Source organism: Castor canadensis, chromosome 5, assembly GCF_047511655.1.
Source record: "Castor canadensis chromosome 5, mCasCan1.hap1v2, whole genome shotgun sequence".
NCBI classification, from domain to species: Eukaryota; Metazoa; Chordata; class Mammalia; order Rodentia; family Castoridae; genus Castor; species Castor canadensis.
This window is the reverse complement of record NC_133390.1, coordinates 50,862,989-50,884,802: the sequence shown is the minus strand read 5'-3', so window position 1 is coordinate 50,884,802 and position 21,814 is coordinate 50,862,989. Positions and strand designations below refer to the sequence as shown.

General features: G+C 34.0%; 1 protein-coding gene and 1 pseudogene across 8 annotated transcripts in view; one reads left to right on the top strand and one right to left on the bottom strand.

Moving 5' to 3' along the window:
* Senp7 (SUMO specific peptidase 7) overlaps positions 1 to 21,814 on the top strand; it is a 118,446-nt gene that overhangs the window by 34,631 nt on the left and 62,001 nt on the right. For 2 of the 8 annotated variants that reach the window (XM_074073018.1, XM_020175472.2), the window contains 2 exons: positions 10,965 to 11,162; positions 18,946 to 19,140. The exons of 2 other annotated variants lie outside the window; for them this stretch is intronic. In XM_074073018.1, the coding sequence (XP_073929119.1) occupies positions 10,965 to 11,162; positions 18,946 to 19,140 (393 nt within the window). Of the gene's footprint in view, positions 1 to 10,964; positions 11,163 to 18,945; positions 19,141 to 20,498; positions 20,751 to 21,814 lie in introns of those variants that run through there. 4 more of the 8 variants (XM_074073021.1, XM_074073020.1, XM_074073019.1 and 1 more) reach the window with 3 other exon arrangements.
* Positions 9,399 to 9,997, bottom strand: LOC109693871 (transmembrane emp24 domain-containing protein 4 pseudogene; annotated as a pseudogene).

Here is a 21,814-nt window from a genome sequence, read left to right as displayed (position 1 = left end):
TTAAAATTTAGTAGCGGTAGACATTGAGATAAGCACTATAATGGGCCTGGTGCCAGTGACTCACACTGTAATCCTAGCTACTCAAGAGGCAGAGATATGGAGGATCACAGTTCAAAGCCAGCCCCAGGCAAATAGTTGAGACCCTGTCTTGAAAATAGGGCTGGTGGAGTGGCTCAGTTGTTAGAGCACCTGCATAGCAAAGCATGAGGCCTTGAGTTTAGACCACAATACCGCCAAAAGAAAAAAAAGGCACAATAATGCCCAAAATCATCACTTTTTTTAAATATGTGAAAAAAAGTCTTGATATGGTCTTAACAAAGGAAAACAGATTTTTTTTTTAAACTGATAAAAGTGACATAGCAAATAGGTCAGGGAACAGTAGTATAATCAGTTTTATACTTAGCCAGTTTTGGAATAATGAAATCTGATTTTTTTGTCTAAAGTTATTTTTAAGATCTAGATGCTTTGTATTTCAAAATTAGTACCTGAAGTAAGACTTTAATCAATATTGCATTAGTTCAAATTCACAAAGTTAAAGTGTTTATAAAAATACTTCTACAGGGAATTTGTAGGGACATAGGAATTAAAAAAAAAATCTTTGATGTAGACTTTAGAGGATTTGAACCAATTCCTAGAGTCTTAAGCTTAGGAATGGGCATTTGATCTGTACGTTAGTGGTTTTTTTTTTTTAAACTTTACTGAAGGCTCTGGAGCTCTGGATTCTTAATCTTTTTCTAAATCTTCTACCTGTTAGATTAAGGTAGATAAAATGTTTGGAGTTGTTTTAGCTACTTTTGTGTGGCTATGAACAAATACTTTAGAAAAACAACTTAAAGTGTTTATGTATTTTGGCTTAATGGTTTCAGAAATTTCAGTCCAAAGTCCTACCGTGCATGGACTCTGGACCTATGGTGAGACAGAACATCATAGTAGTGGGAACATATGGAGGAGGAGGCTATTTCTGCAGGAAGCAGAGAGGAACAGAAACAGGAAGGAGTGAGGACAAGATTCAGCACCCAAGATCATGTTTCTAGTGAGGACCTTCCACAGTTCCACTACCTCCCATTAGTCTATTCAAATTTTGAATCCATTAGTAGATTATAAACCATTTGTTAGGCCAAAGCTCTCATGATCTAATTGTCCCTGGAAACATTCTCATAGACATACCCAGAGGTGTGCTTTACTAATGTCTTAGGTGTTTCTCAATACAATCAAGTTGATAATCAAATGTAACCAATGCAGGAATGATCAAAACTGATGGTCTAGAAGCTGAGGAGGTGTACAACATGGAGAGGTATTTGGATGAAACTGCGTTGTGAGAGTTGAATTTTTAGGTAGGGCTAGGAAGTAACTTGGTTCAAAACAATGAAAAGGGTTGGGAAATTGTCATGTATTTGCTTCACAGCACAAAGGGCATGTGTTCATATCTTTGTAAAATTCTGTTGGATAGAATCATTGTTTTTAGGAATCAATTTGGTTTGTCTATTCCAAAGGGATTTTTTTTCCTTTCTGTTGATCTCATTTTCACTACTGATAAGCTATGGACTTAGTTCTCTTGTAAGGTGACATACTTTTCAAGTAATACTATTGGTTTTACACCAGGAATTACTCCTTTTGGGGCTTTTAGCATATCAACTGTAGAACATCTGAGCAATATCATCAAGTTAGAACTGAGCACCTTCTATTTAAAAGTATGGCAACTAATATATACTGACTGCTTATTATATACCAGGCAGTCTGAATTGTCTTTAATTTTCACAATTCCATGAATGTATTAACTTTGGTGCCTCTAACCCTATCTTTTGTGTTTGATTTCACATTAAAGATTATAATATCATTCTGTGTCTTTTTGTAGGTTTTATTTGATATAATTTACATATAATGAAAGTACCAATTTTAATTTTATAATCATAATTAAGAAATTTTTCATATATTTGCAGAGTTGTGCAGTCATCACTACAATGTAGTGATGGTTTTAGAACATTTCCATCATGCCCCAAAAGAAACTGCATATTCATTTATAGCCACTTTGCATTCTCACTCACAGCCTTAGGCAACCACTAATCCAGTTTATGTCTTTTTAGGATTTCACTTTCTCAGTATTACATATTAACAGAATCATATGAATGTGTATGTTCTTTTGTGTATGATTTTCATTGAGCATAAAGTTTTGATACATGAAGGGCTAGGGAACCGGCTCAAGTGGTAGAGCACTTACCTACCCTACAGAGCATTTACCTACCCTACCTAGCTTACATGTTGTAGCATCTATTAGTACTTTTTTTTTTTTTTTTTTGCCAAATTGTATACCATCCCTTGAACATATACCACATTGTGTTTATCCATTCACATCGAAGACATTTGGGTTGTTACCACTTTTTGACTATTGTAAATAATGTTGTCGTAAACATTCTTGTATAAGTTTCTGTGTGGATGTATTTTTTTTTTCCATTTTTGGGAGTAGATACTTATGATTAGAATTGCTGTGTTATGTGGTAACTTAAGTTTTTTTTTTTAAAATGCTGCTCTGTTTTCCAAATGCCGCATTGTTTTTACATTCCCACAAGCAATGTATTCATATATCCTCTCACCATCATTTCTTTCCTTCCTTGGACTAAGTCCACAGGTTCAGCTTCCTTTCTTTCTCCTTAACCCACTCCACTCTCTTTTTCTTTTCTTTCCCTTCATACTTCCAACTTAGTGGGTGTGAAATAGTATGTCATTATGGTTTCAATATACATTTCCTAATAACTAACTGATATTAAGTGTTCTTTTATGTGCTTATTGTTCATTTGTATCTTTTTTTGAAAAATGTCCATTTAGCTCCCTCTCTCATTTTTAAATTGAGTTGCTTGTCTTTTTGTTGTTGATCTATAAGAGTTTTGTTATACTTTGTTTACAAGTCCCTTATTAGATACCTGATATACATGTATTTTCTCCCATTCTTTTGGTTAGCTTCTTACTTTCTCAGTGCTGTTCTTTGAAGCATAGAAGCTTTTATTTATGTATTTGTTTATGTATTTATTTATTTAGCAGTACTGGGGTTTGAATTCAGGACCTCACTATTGGTAGGCAGGCATGATACTAATTGAACCATGTACCACAAACTTCCTTTGCTTTAGTTATTTTTGGATGGAACCTTGACTATTTTGTTATTTTATTTATTTGTTTTTTGGCCTAATCTAACCTCTGTGAATCTCTGCCTTCTGAGTAGCTGGGATTATAGCTATACATCACCATTCCTGGCCCCAAAAGCTTTTATTTTCATTTTTTCATTTGTCACCATGCTTTTGATTTCATATCAAAGAAACTATTGCTTATTTCAAAATCATGATGATTTATTCTATACTTCTAAGAGTTTTATGGTTCTAGCTCTGAGATTTAGGTCTTTGATCCATTTTGAGTAGTTTTTAGTATGGTATAATACAGATACAGAATTTTTTTGCCTATGTATGTATATTCATTTATGCCAGCACAATTTGTTAAAGAGACTATTGTTTTTCCCTTGAATATTTTTTGGTGCTTTTGTGAAAAATCAATTGACTATAAATGTAAGGGTTTATTTCTGGATTCTCAGTTCTGTTCTACTGATATGTATGTCTTATCCTTATACCACTATGGCCTATTGCAACTTTGTAATAAACTTCGAAATCATTAAGTAAGTCTTGTACTTTTTTTCCTTCAAGATTCTTCTGACTATTCTGGTTCCTTGTATTTTCAGTTGAATTTTAGAATCAACTTGTGAAGTTTAACAGAATACCAACAAAAATTTCAATAAAGATTAGATTGAATTTGTAGACCAAATTAGGGAGTATTACCCTTTTCATACACTAAGACTTCAGATCTGTGAACATGGCATGTCTTCTTATTTTTAAGACCTCTATATTTCTTCCAACAGTGTTTTGTAGTTTTCAGAAAAATTAAATATATCCATCAATACTTTATTTTTTGGATGCTATTGTGAATGGAATTGTCTATTTTCAGACTGTTCATTGCTATTGTATGGGAATAGAATTGATTTATGCATGTTGGGCTTGTATGCTGTGACTTATTTCATTACTTAGTTCTAGTTGCTTTTAAGCAAATTCCTTGGAATTTTGTATGTATGAGATCATACATTGGCAATGAAGACAGTTTTACTCTTTCCTTTCTAACTGGATGCCTTTGAGGTTTTTCCTTACTTAATTGTCTTAGGTAGAATGTCCAGTACAGTGAAATAGAAGTGATGAGAGTAAGAAGACATTTTTGTTTTGTTCTCAAAGAAACAAAAACAAAATTATTCTGTCTTTTGCAATAGACTATGATATTTGCTGGGGGGTTTTCATAGATGCCCTTTATCACGTTTAAGAAGTTCTGGTCATAATTTGTTGGAGGGTTTTAATCATCAATGTGTGTTGGATTTCTGTTAAATGTTTTTTCTTCATCCATCTCATGTAATTTGGATCTTTTATTAATATTATCTTGCATAAACTGACTTTTCGCTATTAAATCAACTTTGCATTTCTAGGCTAATCCCATTTGATTCTCATTTATAATCCTTTTTATATATTGTAAGATTCAGTTTGCTTGGATTTTGTTGAGGATGTTTATGATTGAAGAAGAAAATTCATGTTTATGAGTGTTGTCTTTTTCTTGCCTTGATATCAAGCTAATGTTAACTTTGTAGAATGAAGAAGTTTTTTGGAGATTTTTAATTCTTTAAGTGTTTAGTAGAAGTTAGCAGGGAAGCTATCTGATTTTGGGTGGTTTTTTGTGAGAAATCTTAAAATTATGAATTTAGATTTTTTACATGTTATAATCTTTTCATAATTTCTATTTTTTGTGAGTCAGTTTTGGTAGCTTTGTCACCTGAGTGCTATTTATGTAAGTCATATAATTTTTTGGCCTACTGTTTGTTTATGATACTCTCTAATAATCATTTCAATTTCTGTTACATTATTTGTGATGACTCCCTATAATTCCTGATTTTAGTAAATTGAGTGTTCTTTATTTTTTTAAAAATTTATTTTCTGTTTTTTTACTTTTTTGAGACAGAGTCTCACTAGTAGCCTAGGCTGGCCTTGAACTCATAATCCTCATGCCTCAGCCTCCTGAGTGCTGAGATTACCGGTGTGAACCATAATGCCCAACTCTTCTCTTTTTTCTTAATTCCTTTACCTAAAGATTTGTCAACTTGATCTTTGTTGAACTTTGTGAAGAACCAACTCATAATTTCATTGCTTTTCTACATTCTATTTAATTTGTTTCTAATATGGAATCTTTATTATTTTCTGTTTCTTTGTTTGAGATATAGTTTGCTCTTCTTTTTTTAGTTTCTTAAGGTAGATTGATTTGAGAGCTTTTCTAATAGTTACAGTTTTAAGTTTTCTTTTAAGCACTGCTTTAGCTGCCTTTAAAAAATTGTGGAATATTGAGTTTTTGTTTTCATTGATCTCGAAAGTGTTTTCTATTTTCTGTTATGATTTCTCTTTTGATCTGTTTGTTAAGTGTGTATTATTTAACTTTTATATATAGGCAGTGCTGGAAATTTTCTTTCTGTTGTTAATTTTTAATTTAATTGAATTGTGGTCTGACATATTTCATATGTTTTACTTTTAATAAATACATTGAAGTTTTTTTGTGGCCTAGCATATGGTTGGTCTTGGAATAATGTATATTGTGTTACTATTTAGTGGAGTGTTCTATAGATGTCTGCTGGATCTGTAAATTGGTGGTAGTGCTATTTAAGCACTAATAATAATAATTTTTTAATTATTTTATTTATTAGTGAGAGTGGGATATTGAATTCTCCAACTCTTATTGTCAATATCTCCTTTCTGCTTAGTTTTTGCTAAAAGTCTTTTGTGGACTGGTTGTTAGGTACATGTATATATACAATTGGTATATCTTCCTGATGAATTAATTCTTTTAGCAGTGAAGTGTCCTTCATGGTCTGTACTTTTTTGTCTTTAAGGCCTACTTTTGTCTGAAATTGGCATCACCCCTACATCTCTCTTACGGTTACTGTTTACATAGTGTATCTTTTTTTTTCTTTTTGGACAGGATTGGGATTTGAACTCAGGACTTCATGCTTACAGAGCACTTGAGCTACACCTCCAGTTTATTTTTGCTCTGGTTTTTTTTGGAGATGGGGTCTTTCAAACTGTTTGCCCAGGGTGGCCTTGAACCACAGTTATCCTGATTTCAACCTCCCAGGTGACTGGGATTACAGATGTAATTCCAGGGACCTGGCTCCTTTTTATTTTTTAAAATCCAAGTTATATCTCTTAATACTGATCATATAGTTGGATCTTGATTTTTTAAAAATATAGCTTGACAAAATCTGCTGTTTAATTGGATTGTTTAATGTGAATGAAGCTATCATCAGGACCATGCTGTCTCTGAGGCACTAGAGAGGAATCTGTTCTATCCTCTTTGGACATTCCTTGGTTTATACATGTATCACTTCAATCATTAATGTAGACATGATGTTCTCTTTGTATTTTGTCACATTGTGGTCAAGTTTTCCCTTTTCATTGGAATGCTGACATTCCTATGAATTAGGATCCATTCTAATGAGTTTGTTTTATTTTATTTTGCTTATTTATTTACATCCTAATGACTTTGTGGTTTTTTCATTTATTTATTTAATTTTATCTTTTTAAGGACAGGATCTTGCTGCATAGCCCAGGCTGGACTCGAACTTGTAATCATCCTGCCTCAGCCTCCTGAGTACTGCAATTTCTACCTCCCTCCCTCCCTTACTTCCTTCCCTTTTTTCTTCCTTCTTTCCTTTCTCTCCCCCCACCCCCTCAGGGTGATGTGGATTAAATCCAGACCCTCATGCATGCTAGACAAGTACTCTGCCATTGAGCCATATCATTCATTCTTTATTATTTTGAAAAAATTGACTGGTTCTTTAGTAACACATAAATTGAATGAATAAATTTTACTTTGTTTTATATTGCTTTTTTGGTTTGGTCTATTTGGGCTTTCTATTGAGTCCTTTGTGAAATCAACTTTAGTGATGTAAAATGCACATAGATGAGAATGTATCAATTGTAAATATAAATTTTTATTATTTTTGATAGATGCACTATATTCTTTTTAAGTCTTCTTCCAGTTTTTTATGATAAATTTACTATTTTAATCAGTTTTAATTATGCAGTTCAGTGTCATTAAATACATTCATAAAGCTGTACACCCTTTACTACCATAGCTTTTTCCATCTTATGAAACTGAAACTATACCCCTGAAACAGTAACTTCCATTTTCTCCCTTACCAAGTCCCTGGCAACCACCATTCTACTGTCTACCTCTTAATGATTTTGACTACCGTAGGTACCACACTTGTGAAGTCATTCAATATTTGTCTTTTTATTTACTGACTTATTTCCCTTAGCACCATGTCCTCAAGATTCATCCATGTTGTAATACATGTCAGAATTTCCTTTCATTTGAAGGCAAATAATTTTCCATTATATGTATATAGCACATTTTGCCTATCCATTCATCCAATGGTGGATACTTGGGTTGCTTCCATGATTTAGCATTTAGCTATTGTGAGTAATATGTCTATAAACATGGGTATACAACTATCTCCTTGAGACCTTATCGTCAGTCCTCTTGGTTGTCTAGCCAGCAGTGTGTAGTAGGATCATATGGTAATTCTATTTTTAAATTTTTGAGGAATTTCTGTACCGTTTCCTATGCCATTTACATTTTTACCAACAGATGGGTTTTACCTTCTCTGTATCCTCTGTAATACTTGTTATTTTGTTTTTTTTTAATCAGGTGATTGGATTATTTATTCAACCTAACACTCCCTACAACAGTCCACAGTGATTAAAAATTGCTGTTTCTATCTAGCAGATATTGTACTGAAGCTCAGAGATCAGATACTGTCTCAAATTCTTGATGTAGTCCACTATGTCCTGCCTAACTGCACATTCTTTTCTTGTACACATTTCCTTTCACACTAAGCACTTGAGCTAGGCAATCATTTAATTTCTTTGAAGAAACATTACTCATATCAGAGCATTTGTGTTTTCTCCCTGTTTTTAGTCTTTTCTACATTTTCCACCTGTTTCCATTGGAGAGTGACTAGTCTTCTGTAACACTTTAGCTTACAAGTAACACTTTTCAGCAAAACTTCTGACCTGGTTCAGAACAAGTACAGCATCTTGTTTATATCACTTATCAATCACAGTTAGAACTCAGTAATGAATTGAGTTCTCTGGAGTATAAGGTCCATAAAAGCAAGAACTCCATCTTGTTTGTTTCTGAGTCTCCAGATTCTGTTAGAACAGTTGTTTTGCTAGGTGTTCAATAAGTATTTGTTGGGTACTAATTTGTAGAGATATCACTCATGTTTTTATTCCTTATACCCTAAGCTTATTTTTGTCTAATTCAACATGTTTGGAGTATCAGTGTATTTCATGGTAGTTTTTGTAGTACACGTACCCTCCTTCTAGGTAGCCTGGGGATTATATCCTGAGGTAGCTACTGCAAACAGAGGTTTTTTTTAAAACTGTAATATGTTTTATTTCATTGGAAAAGTCTCTATCAAGAGCCAAATTTGATTCCCTTAAAGAAAACATTTTCCCCAGCTTAAATGAAAGGGAAGAGGGAGGAAGGAATATACTGCCCTGTCCTAGCACTGACAGTCTTACTGCTTACTCTGAGGGAGCTGCAGGGTGGCATGTACTTGTCATTACATCTGTGGTGGAAGTGTAAAATAGGAGGATGAGGTCCAAAAATGTGAGACCCTATCTCACATCATATCATCGTAGTAAAAAGGGCTGGAGACATGGATCAAATGATAAACACCTGTCTAGCAATTGTGAAGTTCTGATTTCAAAACCCAGTAGCACAAACAGACAAAAAATCCTGTGCTTGTCTTCTGACCTGGTCTTTAGAGCAGTTGTAACACAGACTGCTGAAATCCTGAGAGCTGTCACAGTAGTTGTTTAAAAATGTGTGACCAAATAAGATGCACAAGGAATGGCTCTCTGTTAGTTACGGGCAGCTAGTTAAATAGGCGGTAATGCTTCAACTAGAAAGAAAAATGCATATTTTATCAATAAATAGTTCTAATACCTAGAAAAACATCTCAATTCTGGGGGCCAAAACTTGCTCCTTATTTATTTTCTCAAAGTCATTAAGGGAACTCAGCACTGACCAGAGAGTGGAAGAGAAACAGGTCATCTGCTCATTTCTTAAAAGACATAGTGGAGAGTAACTGGGGTCCAAAAAACAAGACTTAGTTTTGAGTTAATGCCAGCTCTTCCCAAATTCTGAGAGATTTGGAAAGCTTGAACCAATGTCCTGTGTTCCTGAGAACCAGGGTTTACAAGTAGCTGATCTGAGTGGTTTGATGTTATGATACCAAGGTGACATATTTGTTCTTATTCCCACTCTCAAAATCTAGATGGATAAGGGATTAGGTAGAAGACAGTATGAAGTAAATTAGGTGAAAAGGAAAGGTTATATACAGAGGGCACTTCACTTAGCTTCTTGGCCTCAAAGAATCTCTTGAGGTAATGAATATTCCAGATGCCAGTAAGGATGAGGGTGACTTTCTAAGTGATGGACCATCACAGGACGCTCTGGTTGGTGCTCTTACTGGTCAGATAGAAGCCTCTTCACTATACCTCTGGTAATCCTGCTTCTTCTGGATCTTTCCAGTTGATCAGGTAACTGGCAGACACAGAGATGCAGCTCTTTCACCTTGTTCTTAGCAGCAATCTCAGGGTTAGTTCTGATTGCTTCCCAATCAGAATGTCTAGGTGTACATGAGATTTGCTACCAGCAAGGAGAGCCATTCTAGTGGAATTGGAGTGCAGGCAGATGTGATGTTCACCAGGGCATGTGGGAGGTGAATGTGAAGTGGTCCTTGGAGCTTGTGGGGATAATATCATCTTGCTGTGGGGTCATTCACCTACACGTGTATGCCCAGGCCAGGGGTTGAGGGCTGGGAAACCACGTTCTGCTTGTCCCACATGTGAGTTCAGTATTGTTGATAAACCTCTTGTTGGAGAGTTCCTGAAAGAAGCAACATTTCTCCATCTTGCTGATGTGGAAGTAGAGCTCATGGGCACCTGCAGTGCATATTGTGGGCAGCAGTTGCCCCTTTGACCTCATACCGGCCATTGCACCTCAACCCTGTGCATGTGTGTGTGTGAATGAGCACTACTCTGCATCCAAGTGAGTTTTTGAGAGCTGTTTTATCTTGAGCATACGTGAGCATTTTGCTGTTTCTTAGTATTTTTATGTTTGCTAAACAAACCAAAAGAGCCTAAAACTGCTTACCATGGAATAAAATAGACAATTAAATATTTCCAGTTATTTCAGCCAGTCTTCATTTGACATTGTTTGAAATCCACTTGGTATTGCCATCCAAAAACCATGGTTCCAGAAATATATATAGTTTTTCAAACATTGTTAGCAAAAAAATGTACCAAGTGAACAAATGGGCAAAATATGAAGAGGCATTCCCTTTGAGGTTGGTGTAGTAAATGTTTTAAATTTACCTATTTTAAGAATAAGGTAAAATAAGACTGTGAATGATGTACTATTCCCACTAGTTTTAATGATGTTTCCTGAATGACTGCATGCTAAAACAAAAGCACATTTTTAGTGCAGAAAGTGGTTACATCTATGATGAGGTCTATAGATGAATATTGTCCTCCTCCTAACAGTGTGAATAAGCATGGATGGGTTGCCAGGGATACAACAGCTTTACATATGTGTGGCACAATTCTGAGGAAAATCCCAACTTAAGTGAATTGGCTTTATTTTTTACTGTATATTTAAGAAAGATTAGGCTTTTTTTTTTTTTACTTATGATATTTACTACCATAATGAATTTGTTGAAGAACCGAATTTTAGAATTCCTGGAGATATTAATTTGTTAGAGTTTTAATAAATTCATATTTTATATAATGTTTAGTACCATATGTATTAATTATTTATGTGTATAACAGGCATCTCAAAGTTATGTTGACGAATGTTCTATGGACGGATTTAGGACGAAAATTCAGAAAGACCCTACCTAGAAATGATGCTAATTTATGTGATGCCAACAAGGTGCAATCAGACTCATTGCCTTCGACATCTGTTGACAGCATAGAGACATGTCAAAAATTAGAACCTCTTCACCAAAGCCTTAATTTATCTGAAAGGTATGTTGTTCAGTATTGATTTTGTTCAACTTACCACATTTGAATCCAGTATCCTTAAAAATAATATTGTTGGAAATGATCTTGAAGAAGCTATGCATACACAGAGGTGTTCCTCTATAAAGCAAATCTTAAAGCTTTCAATCTTTTTTCTTTCTCCATAGTAAAGCTAGGTAGATCTTGTTTTTCTTTATTCTTTTCCTCTCTTTTATTAGTGTATATTAATTATACAAAGGGGTTTCATTGTGATATTTCTATACATGTATATAATATACTTTGATCAAATTTACCCCCTCTATTACCCTCTCTTGTCCCCTGTTCTCCCATTTTGGACAATTTATAATGTGTTTCGTTATTCTGTTTTGATACATGAGGGTCATATATCAAAGAATGATTAAAGTATTTTGATCATATTTACCGCCTTCACCTAAAGCTTCCAGTCTTTATTTATAAAGTTAGATGATGGTCCTTAAGTGGATTGAGATGGAATTATATTTAAAAGCAAGCATCCTTACTACATTTAACTTATTAATAATTTAATTCATGTATACTTCTTTTTAAGAATTACTTATATAAAATGAAGATACATGTACATATATACATATAAGTATATATGTGTATTCATGTTTGGTTGAACATATATTTTTATTTTCTGCATCTTTAATGTACCTTTTAAACATTATTTAACCTGGGTCCTCACTACTTTTGTGAGCTGTTTTATATTTTATGTGCATTTTTTACATAAAAAAAAAGGAGATGATAAGTTATTGCTTCCCAGCTTTAAATAGCAAATATTTAGTTTAAGTTTGATGAAAAGAAGACCAATTTTATTTTGTCTTTTTTTTTTTAAGACCAAAAACTAGGAATTAGCTCTAGGAATTTGTGATATAGAATATAATACTTTTATATATCTCCATTTACAGTTTTAGCTATTAAAGTAGTTTGTTTTCAATTAGAATAACCTTCCATTAGCTAGACAGTGCTTTGATAATAAGGTCTGTAAACTGCACAATAGGTAAGTGGTTTAAGCCAAGACCCAAATAAAAACTGCTAACTTTTAACAGTTATTTTTTTAAATAAAAGTAAAACTTTATCAAAATACGTAAGCATAATATATTATACATTCATTTTTAAAAAGGACACTACTTTAAAAAATAATCATAAAAAGTTTAATGAGCCAAGGGTGTTGGCATGCCTGTAATCCCAGCTACTTAGGAGGTGGAAGCAGGAGGATCACCAGTATGAGGCCACCCAGGTAAAGTTAGTGTGACCCTATCTCAAAGTAAAAACAAAAGGACTGGGAGTGGGGGGGCGAGCATAGCTCAAGGATAGAGTGCTTGAAGTGCAAGGACCTGACTTTAACCCCCAGTACCACCAAAAAAATAAAATAAAATAAATACAGAGACTTTCCTGTTATATCATATTTGATATAAATGTTCTAAAACACTGTGAATCTTGGAGTCAGACAGCATCGTATCAATAATTTATGAAGCAGCTTGCTCTTCTCCTGGATTCTAGCAGTCTTTCTCTATGCTGTGGGAAAGCTAATCTCTAACTGTCCTGACATCTAGATAAAGGGGCTAGTGAAAAGAATTACTTTAGAGATACCTTGACTTATTTGAAAGGTATCTTTAACTCTCCTCTACATAATAACCTCCTTATCATTTCTCTCATCCCATGATTATCCTTTTCCCGATTAGAACAGTATGGTCTTCCATTCTCTCTGAAGAATAGGTTTTTCCTCACCAATAATTATTAGCACCTAAATTAGGTATTCATGAGATTTAAATATAAAGAGTTCTAGTAAGATTTTAATTTTTTTCTTTCTCTGTGTAGTTACTAGAGTCCAGCTAATCCAGACCTCTTTCCAGAGTTCCAGGTGTCTTATAAACTCAGTTTGTTCCAAAGTGAGAATATAATCTTTGTTCTCAAGCTTGTTATTTTTATATCCCCTCACTGTCGAATGATTTCCCCATATATTCAGTTCTGTAAATTAGACGTGGGAATTGTCCTTTACTGTTGTTTTTCTTTACCCTTTATATTCCACCATTTGCCATACCTAGTTATTTTTATTTCTAGATCTTGAAATATTTTTTAATTTTTTGCCAGTACGGCAGTCTAAGCCCTAATAATTTTTTTGCCTTTATTATGATGGTAGTATCTTGATTGGGTTTCCTATGCATAGTCCTTTTCTTCTTGGCTCATTCCAGATATTTTTGTTTAAAAGTATTCATTCTAAAAGTCGGATCTTGTCACTCACTAGTTTAACATCTTTCTGTGGCTTCATGCAACCTTCATCATAAAGTTCAAACTCCTTCGCTTACTTAGCACATAAGGCTCTCAGTGGTTTCCTCTTTGCCTGTCTCTATCTGGCCTTCTGTCTGTCCCCTCCTCTGCTTTTGCACTGTACTTCAGACTTAGAGATTTGTTGGTAGCTCCCTGAATATACAGTATTGCTTTATATATTCTTTTTCTCTTTTCTTAGAAGCAGTCTTTTCTTTTTTATTGATTTCTGTTGGTTTGACTTTTAGCTCCTACCTCATCTTCTTTGGGGCCTTCCCTGATTCTGCCTTACATGTAAACATTTCATCCCTTTGTCATCCATAACAGTCTGTTCATGTATCATAGCATTCATCATACTATATTGTGATTTTTAGTTTCTTTGCTTCCCTGACAGTAAACTTCATGAAGGTGGGGACTACATTTTATTTTTTATTTTTCCTTTGTTTCTAGACTACTTGGCAACTACTAAATAATAAGTGTTTGCTGAATAAAAGAAAGCAGTTTCTTCTGACCAGAGGTACACCTTCAGACTCTGACTGATATATATTTTCCTCCATCAGAAAAAATTATATGCTCTGTAATTTTGCTGACAGTCAGGAAAAGAGATTGCAGGTCTCAAGGAAATAGGAGGACTCTTTTGGATGTGACTTTGGATAAATGTGTTCTATCTGACACTTGCTGTTTGAAATAGGAGACGTGTGTCTTTTTCAATCTTTGCTTAAGTTTACCATGAGGCCTTTGTCTTATCTTCATTTTTACTTCACCAGGAATCACTTATTTCAGAAAGATAAAAAGGGAGAAAATGTACTTTTCCTTTTTAATTTTATCTTTAAATGTTGTCTTAAAGTTTAACTGTTGAGTAAACCAAAATTACTCATTCACATTCAGTCACAGAAGTAGCATTTTGTTAGGCATTTTATTTGCATTATGGGATCTAAAGGTAGTGAACTTTTGACCTTTTGATTTCTAGATAGATTGAGAAGAAAAATAGAAAATACGTGGTTCAAATCAATCTTGTTAAGAATTGGAAAAAAGAAAAAAAAAAGAATTGGAAAAAAGGATTAAGTAGGCCAAGTGCAATGGTTCATACCTGTAATCCTAGAATCCTAGCTACTTGACAGGTAGAGATAGGGAGTATTGTAGTTTGAGGTCAATCCAAGCAAAAAATTTGAGAGATCCCCATCTCGATGAATAAAAACTGGGTGTGGTGGTTTGCGCCTGTCATTCCATCTATGTGGGAGGCATAAATAGGAGGATTATGGTCTGGGCTGACCCAGACATGAATGCAAGACCTTATTCAAAAAATAGCTAAGGCATAAATGGCTGGTGGCATCACTCAAGTGGTAGAGTGCCTGCTTAGCAAGTGCAAGGCTCTGGGCTCTGATTCAAACCCCAGTACCACCCAAAAAAAAAAAAAAAGGATCAAGTGTGTGAATGCATGTTTATCTAAAAAAAAAAAAAAAGGCACAAATAGCCTAGTTGTTCTCTTTTGAAAGGAAGTTTTAACATTTTACTATAGGTTTTATCCCCTATGTGTTTCACATCTGTTTTCCTGAGAGAAATTATAAGTCTTGGTCAGTATGGCAAGAAGGAGATTATTAGGACACATATGTAAGACTTTTGAGAAAATAAACTTTGTTTCTCCCACTTCATCAATTGACCCCAGAAATTGTAGAGAAATGTAAGATATGATATATACTCATTCCATTACAAGTGTCACTTCCTGGTACTTAAAGTTTCACTAAATTGTATAAATACATTTATTCATTCTTTCTTAACCTATACATTTAAAAAAATGTCTCAGTGGCAAGGTCCCAGAGCCTGGGCCAGCCTTCCCTCTTTCCTTCCTTAAATTTGTTTTTGAGTGGTCCTGGGGCTTGAGCTCAGGGCTTCATGCTTGCTAGGCAGGCACTCAGCTAATTAAGACAGTTTAGACATTATGAATTTAGTTATCACTTTATAGATTTGTATTCTGAAAGGCTATCACACAAAGCTCTTTGTTTCCTCAAGGTACCCAAATTTGGATATGTTGTCTGTAGGCGATAGAAGGTGCTTGGACTATTGCTGTGTGTTATAAAGCGCTAAGTATAGTATAGTCAATGCCAACTGTTCAATTATAGACATTTTAAAAAAAGTATTATTTTGGTGACTATTGCAGAAATAAACTGACAGTTAAGCACTGTTTGAAAGGGTAGTTTATAACTATGAGCAAGACTTCAATAATATGAAAATTAAAGTGGATTTCTAATTACTATATACCTCTTATGTGCTTGGAATTGTCTAATTGCTTTAAATCTGTTATTTCATTTAATCTTAGCTGTATAAGTTAGATATTATCCTTCCCATTTTAGAGATGAGGTGATCAGTTGCTCAAAGGAAGAAATTACGGTAAGTACCTTTCCAAGAATATGTAGTTATTAGGTAGTGAAATCAGACGCTTAGCTTATGTTTTTTGACTCCCAAGTTCTTGCTCTTAATCCTGTGTTACACTGTTTTTCTTTACATTTTCACCCTTCTGAATTTAATTTTTCATATCAGTAAAGTAGGACTTGGACTTCACTGCATACTTTATATGTTATCTAATTCTACTTCTTTATTTTTCCTGTGTGATTTGTTCACATAGTAATAAAGTGCCTTCTAAAGGGAAGATACACTATTATGGATGTGCTGAGATAGTGTCTTGAATCTTCTGATAACTTCAGACGCCCTCAAGGTCTCTGGCACTTCAGGGATGCAGGTTCTAGTGCAGCTTGATATGTAATATTTATGAATGGTTTTTGGTCAAATTTTGAAAATTTTATCTTCTAGGAAAGACTGTTAGTTCTTTGTTCAACTTAGAAGGTGTCATTTATCCTTCAGGTTTCCTTTATCTTTTTTTTTTTGCTTTTTCTTCAAAATCTATCAGCAAAACAAATCATACAAGCATGGAATGATAACTTATTCAGAAGAAAATTCTAACTGAGTAATGTTCCCTTTTCCTGCTGATATTTGCAGTACTTTTTTGGTCAAATTATTCTTTTCAATACTTGTACAGGATTAATCTTCTGTTGACTTCAGTCCCCCTGTTTTGGAGAAGAATCTTACTTAGAAACTTAACATTTTATTTATTTATTTTTTGAAACTTAACATTTGAAAACATACTTAAATTATGCCATTATCAGTCATTTAATCAGAGATACTAAATAAAGTTGACATTTCTTTGATGTGTCTTATATGCCACAAATTTTCTCTTGACTTGAATACTATAGTTTTCAGATTTTTTTGGTACATAAAGAATAACATTTTAGAATTTAATAATGATAAAGGACCATTAAAAGAGTTACTAATTCTTAAAATGAGTTATCAGTGTAGTGTATCAGATTCCTTCATCTTTTAAAAGTGAATAAAATTTTATTTACACTAGAATATTTATTTGGAAAAATGATCCTAACTTGAATAAAATTCTCTCTGCTAATATTGAAGTATTTTTTCTAAAGTATGAAGAACCACAGTTGAGTTTCCTGTAGCTTCATTTCTGAGTAGTACACAGTGTGAAAGTAGATAAAAGGGATCTTGAGATTCCTTACTGGCTCTTTATTCCCCGCCTCCTTTCCACTTCAGACCTAACTTTTTTTTTTTTAACGGCAGTACTGGGGTTTGAATTCAGGGCTTCACACTTGCTAGGCTTCACACTCCACCTCTTGAGCTGGTCTGCTACTGCAGATCTAGCATTTTGTATGGACAGTTCTGTGAGGCATCAAGTATACAAAGCAGACAATACTGTATAGGATCCTTAGAGATTTAAATTGTATAAGGAAGATGAAAAATTTCTCTGTTCTACTTCCTCACAATTATAGGGTGTACTATGTAACAGACTTCCTTTCTCTTTATTCTTCCTTCATAAACTCTTAATTTCAAGGAGTTGTATTTAGCCTTTGTTTTTAGATCATAGATACTGTTTGATCATTGGAACACTTTTTATGGTGGTTATGTTGAAAGTGGATGTTATCAAGCAGCTGTAGAAGAGCTTAGCTATCTGCAATGTTTTGCAAGTTAATATTGAGGATATGGTATTATGGTATAAAATAACCCTTCCCCCCCCCCAAAAAAAAAAGATAATAGGTCCAAGTTCTTCCACTAGGAAGAGGTACTTATGTTTGTGCAAATCATTAACTTTTCTAAGCTGTGAATTCTCCATGTTTAAGACAAAGAACTTAAAGTTTTCCTAAGCTTGTAAGTTTTATACTGTCTGGAACATAGTGAAAAGAACATATCTTTATATAGTGAAAATATTCAAGATACCTCTGAGTACAACAAGTGTAACAAAGTCTAATGTAGTTCATATTTTTACTCAAACAGAAGTACTCTTTCCCTTTCTAAGTATGTCTCTTGTTTGCACAAAGTGTAAAATATTGCTAGCCATGTATTGATAATTGTCAAGAGAAATATCTAATAAAGAGGTAGGAACAGTTTAAAAATACAGCACCAAACCAGGCACATTAGTAAGTACCTGTAGACTCAACTACTGCAGAGGCTGAGGCAGGAACATCACTTGAGCCCAAGAGTTTGGGGCCAGATTAGACAATATAGTGATAATCCTTTTCTTTAAAAAATATAATAGCAAGGACTAAGGGGAAAATCACAGTAATTTGGCTTCAGCCAGTCAAATAAGGGTCAAATAGTGATCTTTCTCTTTTTATCCCTACCACCATGCTAGCAATAAACCCAGAGCCTCACACATGCTGAAAAGTAGTAGTGTGAGGGCATCATTGTAGTGTGGCAAAGTACATCAGTTGTTGTTCATAGTAGCAGTTCATTAATCAAGAAAAGAGTGCACTTTTCTCTAAGACACCAGGCTTATATAGTACATTTGATTATGGACCCCACCAATTTAAGGAAGTTTGAAGCTTTAAAAATGTACTTTAATTTAATAAAGATTTAATTTAAATTTATTGACTCTTTTCCTGATGTCATTACAATATTAGTGTGTTTATGTATATGTATGTATGTACATATATATAAATATAATAGCTAGGATATGTGCTGTTTCATTTATGGAATCTGGCATTATACTAGATGCAGTCTGAATTGATGACTCTCTTGTTAGATACAATGTTTGTCATTTGCCAGTTACAAATATGTACTTAACTTATCAAGACCTTTCTATTAAATGAGAACAAAGATTTCTTGAATTTATTTGTAGTAATCTGTGTTTTTAACACTGGAGAAGTGTTTTTTTTTTTTTTTTGAGAAATTGGTTAAAATTTCAAGCCCTGTAGCAGCATCCGTTAGTACAGTTAAAGACATGCTAATTTGTGCTATAATTTCTAAAAAACAAGTACTTCCAGAAACAAAAAGATCATATGGATATAAAATTTTGAGTATTCATTGTTGATTTCTATAGTGGTATTGTTCTAATAGCTTGCTTGTGCTCAGTTGACCATGTTTGAAAATTCAGCTTCCTAGAGTACAATTTTTGCTGAAAACTCTAGTACAGTGTGGTGTTTGTTATTTTGTGTGACAGGATACCCAGAGTTATATTGACGAATGTGCTGGGAACGGAGTTAGGAAGAAAATACATAAAGAGCCCACCTGTAACTGAGGCCAGTTTGAGTGGTACAGACAACTTGCAATCAGAACAGCTTTCTTCATCATCCGATGGCAGCCTAGAATCTTGTCAAAATCTAAATCCTCACAAGAGCTGTTTTTTCTCTGAAAGGTACGTTTAGTGATAACTTTACTCAAAATATTTGTTTAAACCCTCCTCTATCCTTTCCCCACAGATATGTTATTACTAAATAACAGGTAAATTTTGCTGTGATGGCTCATATGACTTTTCGCCCCTGGTGGCTGTAATAGCTATTGAAACCAATAGTCCATGGCAAATAATCAGTTTAAAAAGTACTGGTCACTATTCCTGTGTTTTTAAAAAAAATGAATGCAGACACTGAGTGAAAATTTAGTTGCCTATTTTAGTTCATCTGTTTGGTGTAATTGAAATCCATTCCCTTGCCATCATTCTGTTCCTCCGTTCTTTTCTCTCCTATCCATTCCTCTATTTGCCCATATGACTTGTCTGTCCATTCATCTATCCTTATTCACTATATTTCCCGATTCTAGAACTGTCCCTAGTACTAACTGCTTAGTAAATATTATTGAATGGATTGCTAAATACATTCTTCACAAAAATGCTTGGAGATAACAGATTTCCAATAACAAATATGGCTTACTATGTTAATAAGAAACATGCAATGCTGAAGTGAGTTTTGCTTCACATACTAGGAGAGGATCCTGTGTGGACAGGAAAGAAGAAAGAATCTGTAAAAAAAGCTTGGGGATGACCAGTTAGTAAATTCTACTTTTTTATTTTCTTTGGAGTCAGATTCTCACTTCATAACCCAGCCTAGAACTCACGATCCTCCTGCCTTTGCTTCTCAAGTGCTGGGGTTACAAGTGTGTGCCGTCATGCCTGGCTTCTATTAGAGTTTCAGACTTTAATTTGCCATGAAATTTGAGGCTCCCCTTTTTACTTTTTGCTTTCAGCCTGTAAACTGAAGTGTTCTTGTATCAGTGAAAAATTGATATGGTCTTAATTCTCCTACCCCTCTCCTCCCTTAATTATCCAGAGGTAACTTCCAGTTTGTATTTTTGTTGTAAGCCTAATACATTAAGCATTTATAGTTTGTGTTTAAAAGCCCCATAAAAAATCTTTTCCATTTCTAACAAATACTTTCCTAAATTCCATTTATTTGTCATGAACTTCTGAGTTTTTCTTCTTTTAAAAAAAGTATTTTATGTTTTCACCTAGATTTTACTTAGTGAGTTATCAGTGATGATTCTAACCATATGCTTTGTTAGGTCACTGTATAAATTTGTTTTTCTTCAAAGTGAGAATTTCAATGACATACTTCAGTTACTAAATTTAATGTATAGTTGGAGATAATAGAAATGAGTCTATCACATTATATTAGAAGGTTTTTGCTTCTGGCTTCTCTACTAGTCCATGATCTCCTAAAGGAGAGTTATCATGCCTTACTTGCATAATCCAGTGCTTAGCTTGATAATGCTGAATTTTGTGCACTTGGGTTAATGTTTATGACATTTAACCTTGAGTTTCAGTTTCCTAAGTTGTGAAATGAGAAGGAATTTTGCATGTCCTTTCAACCTCACAAAATTGTTGTGTTCTCTCTGTTAAATCTCGCATGTGAGAATTCTTTGTGTGCATAAAATATTGTACAAATGAAAATGTTATTGAAGGTACTTTTTTGGAAGAAACTTATGATATGCTGCTAGCATGGAATTCAAATCATACCAGTGTACATTCATGCTGTAAGTAAAAAATAGTAATATTATGAGGATTTTTATGCAACTGTCAAACTGTAATCTGTATTTTCAGGCTTTATACCAGTCTGGGTCAAAGATTAATCACAGTAGGTATAAAATTTCTGCTGTTTCCAGAATGTATTCAGTGGGAACTGTAGCGCTCCTCAAGTCCTTCTAAATAGTAGTGAAATTTCCAGGTAGTTTTGATATGCCCTCTGAAAATGCATTCTCTTGCTGGCAGTTTCTTTGATTCTTACATTTGGAGTAAGCATAAACATTGTAGCCAGACACCTGATTCAGCTTTTATCTACACTGCTAACATACTAGCTTTCCTTGGCAGGTTACTTATATCTTTAAAACAGGGATAACAATACATACTTTTTGGATTATTGTACAGATTTAAGGAGATGACCTGTGTAAACTCCCCAATACAAAGCCTGGTAATTAATAAATAGTAATCATTATTTTTCTGCCTCTCTTATTCCTGCTAATTTACTAAATGCAGCTAAAGGCTATTGCTCTAGCAATCTGCTACTGCTATAGTAGATCATTTTTGAAAGGAGAAGCACATTGCAAGAATGGCCATACAATTACTTTGGTAAATATGCCCCAGAACAACTGAAAAGACAAACACAGAGTAGGCTCAGGATGGGACTCTTTTTGTGACCCACTTCTTTCACCATCTCCTCTCAATATCAGGGTGAATAAATAGAAATTGTTTAGATTTTTCTCAGGAGACATAATGTTTTTGACGTTATTGTGGAGAATGTGGTAAAGCTTACCAACTCTTATTAGGAAGACATGATGTCAAGTAGAAACATAGACTTTGTGGTTTGAGTAATCAGGATTGTGACTATAGAAACTGATGTCTCCTTTGAAAACCTAGCATTTGTGCTCTTAACAATGCAAATGAAAAATGTTATGTGAAGACTAAAAGCCTTACTTTACCCTTAACCCTGTCTAAAGCTGTTATTATTGATTATTATAGGCAACCTGAATGAAATTACGTAGGAAAAATCTTTTGTATCAGAGTACAATATTTATTACATTTAAGAACTAAATTATTCAGC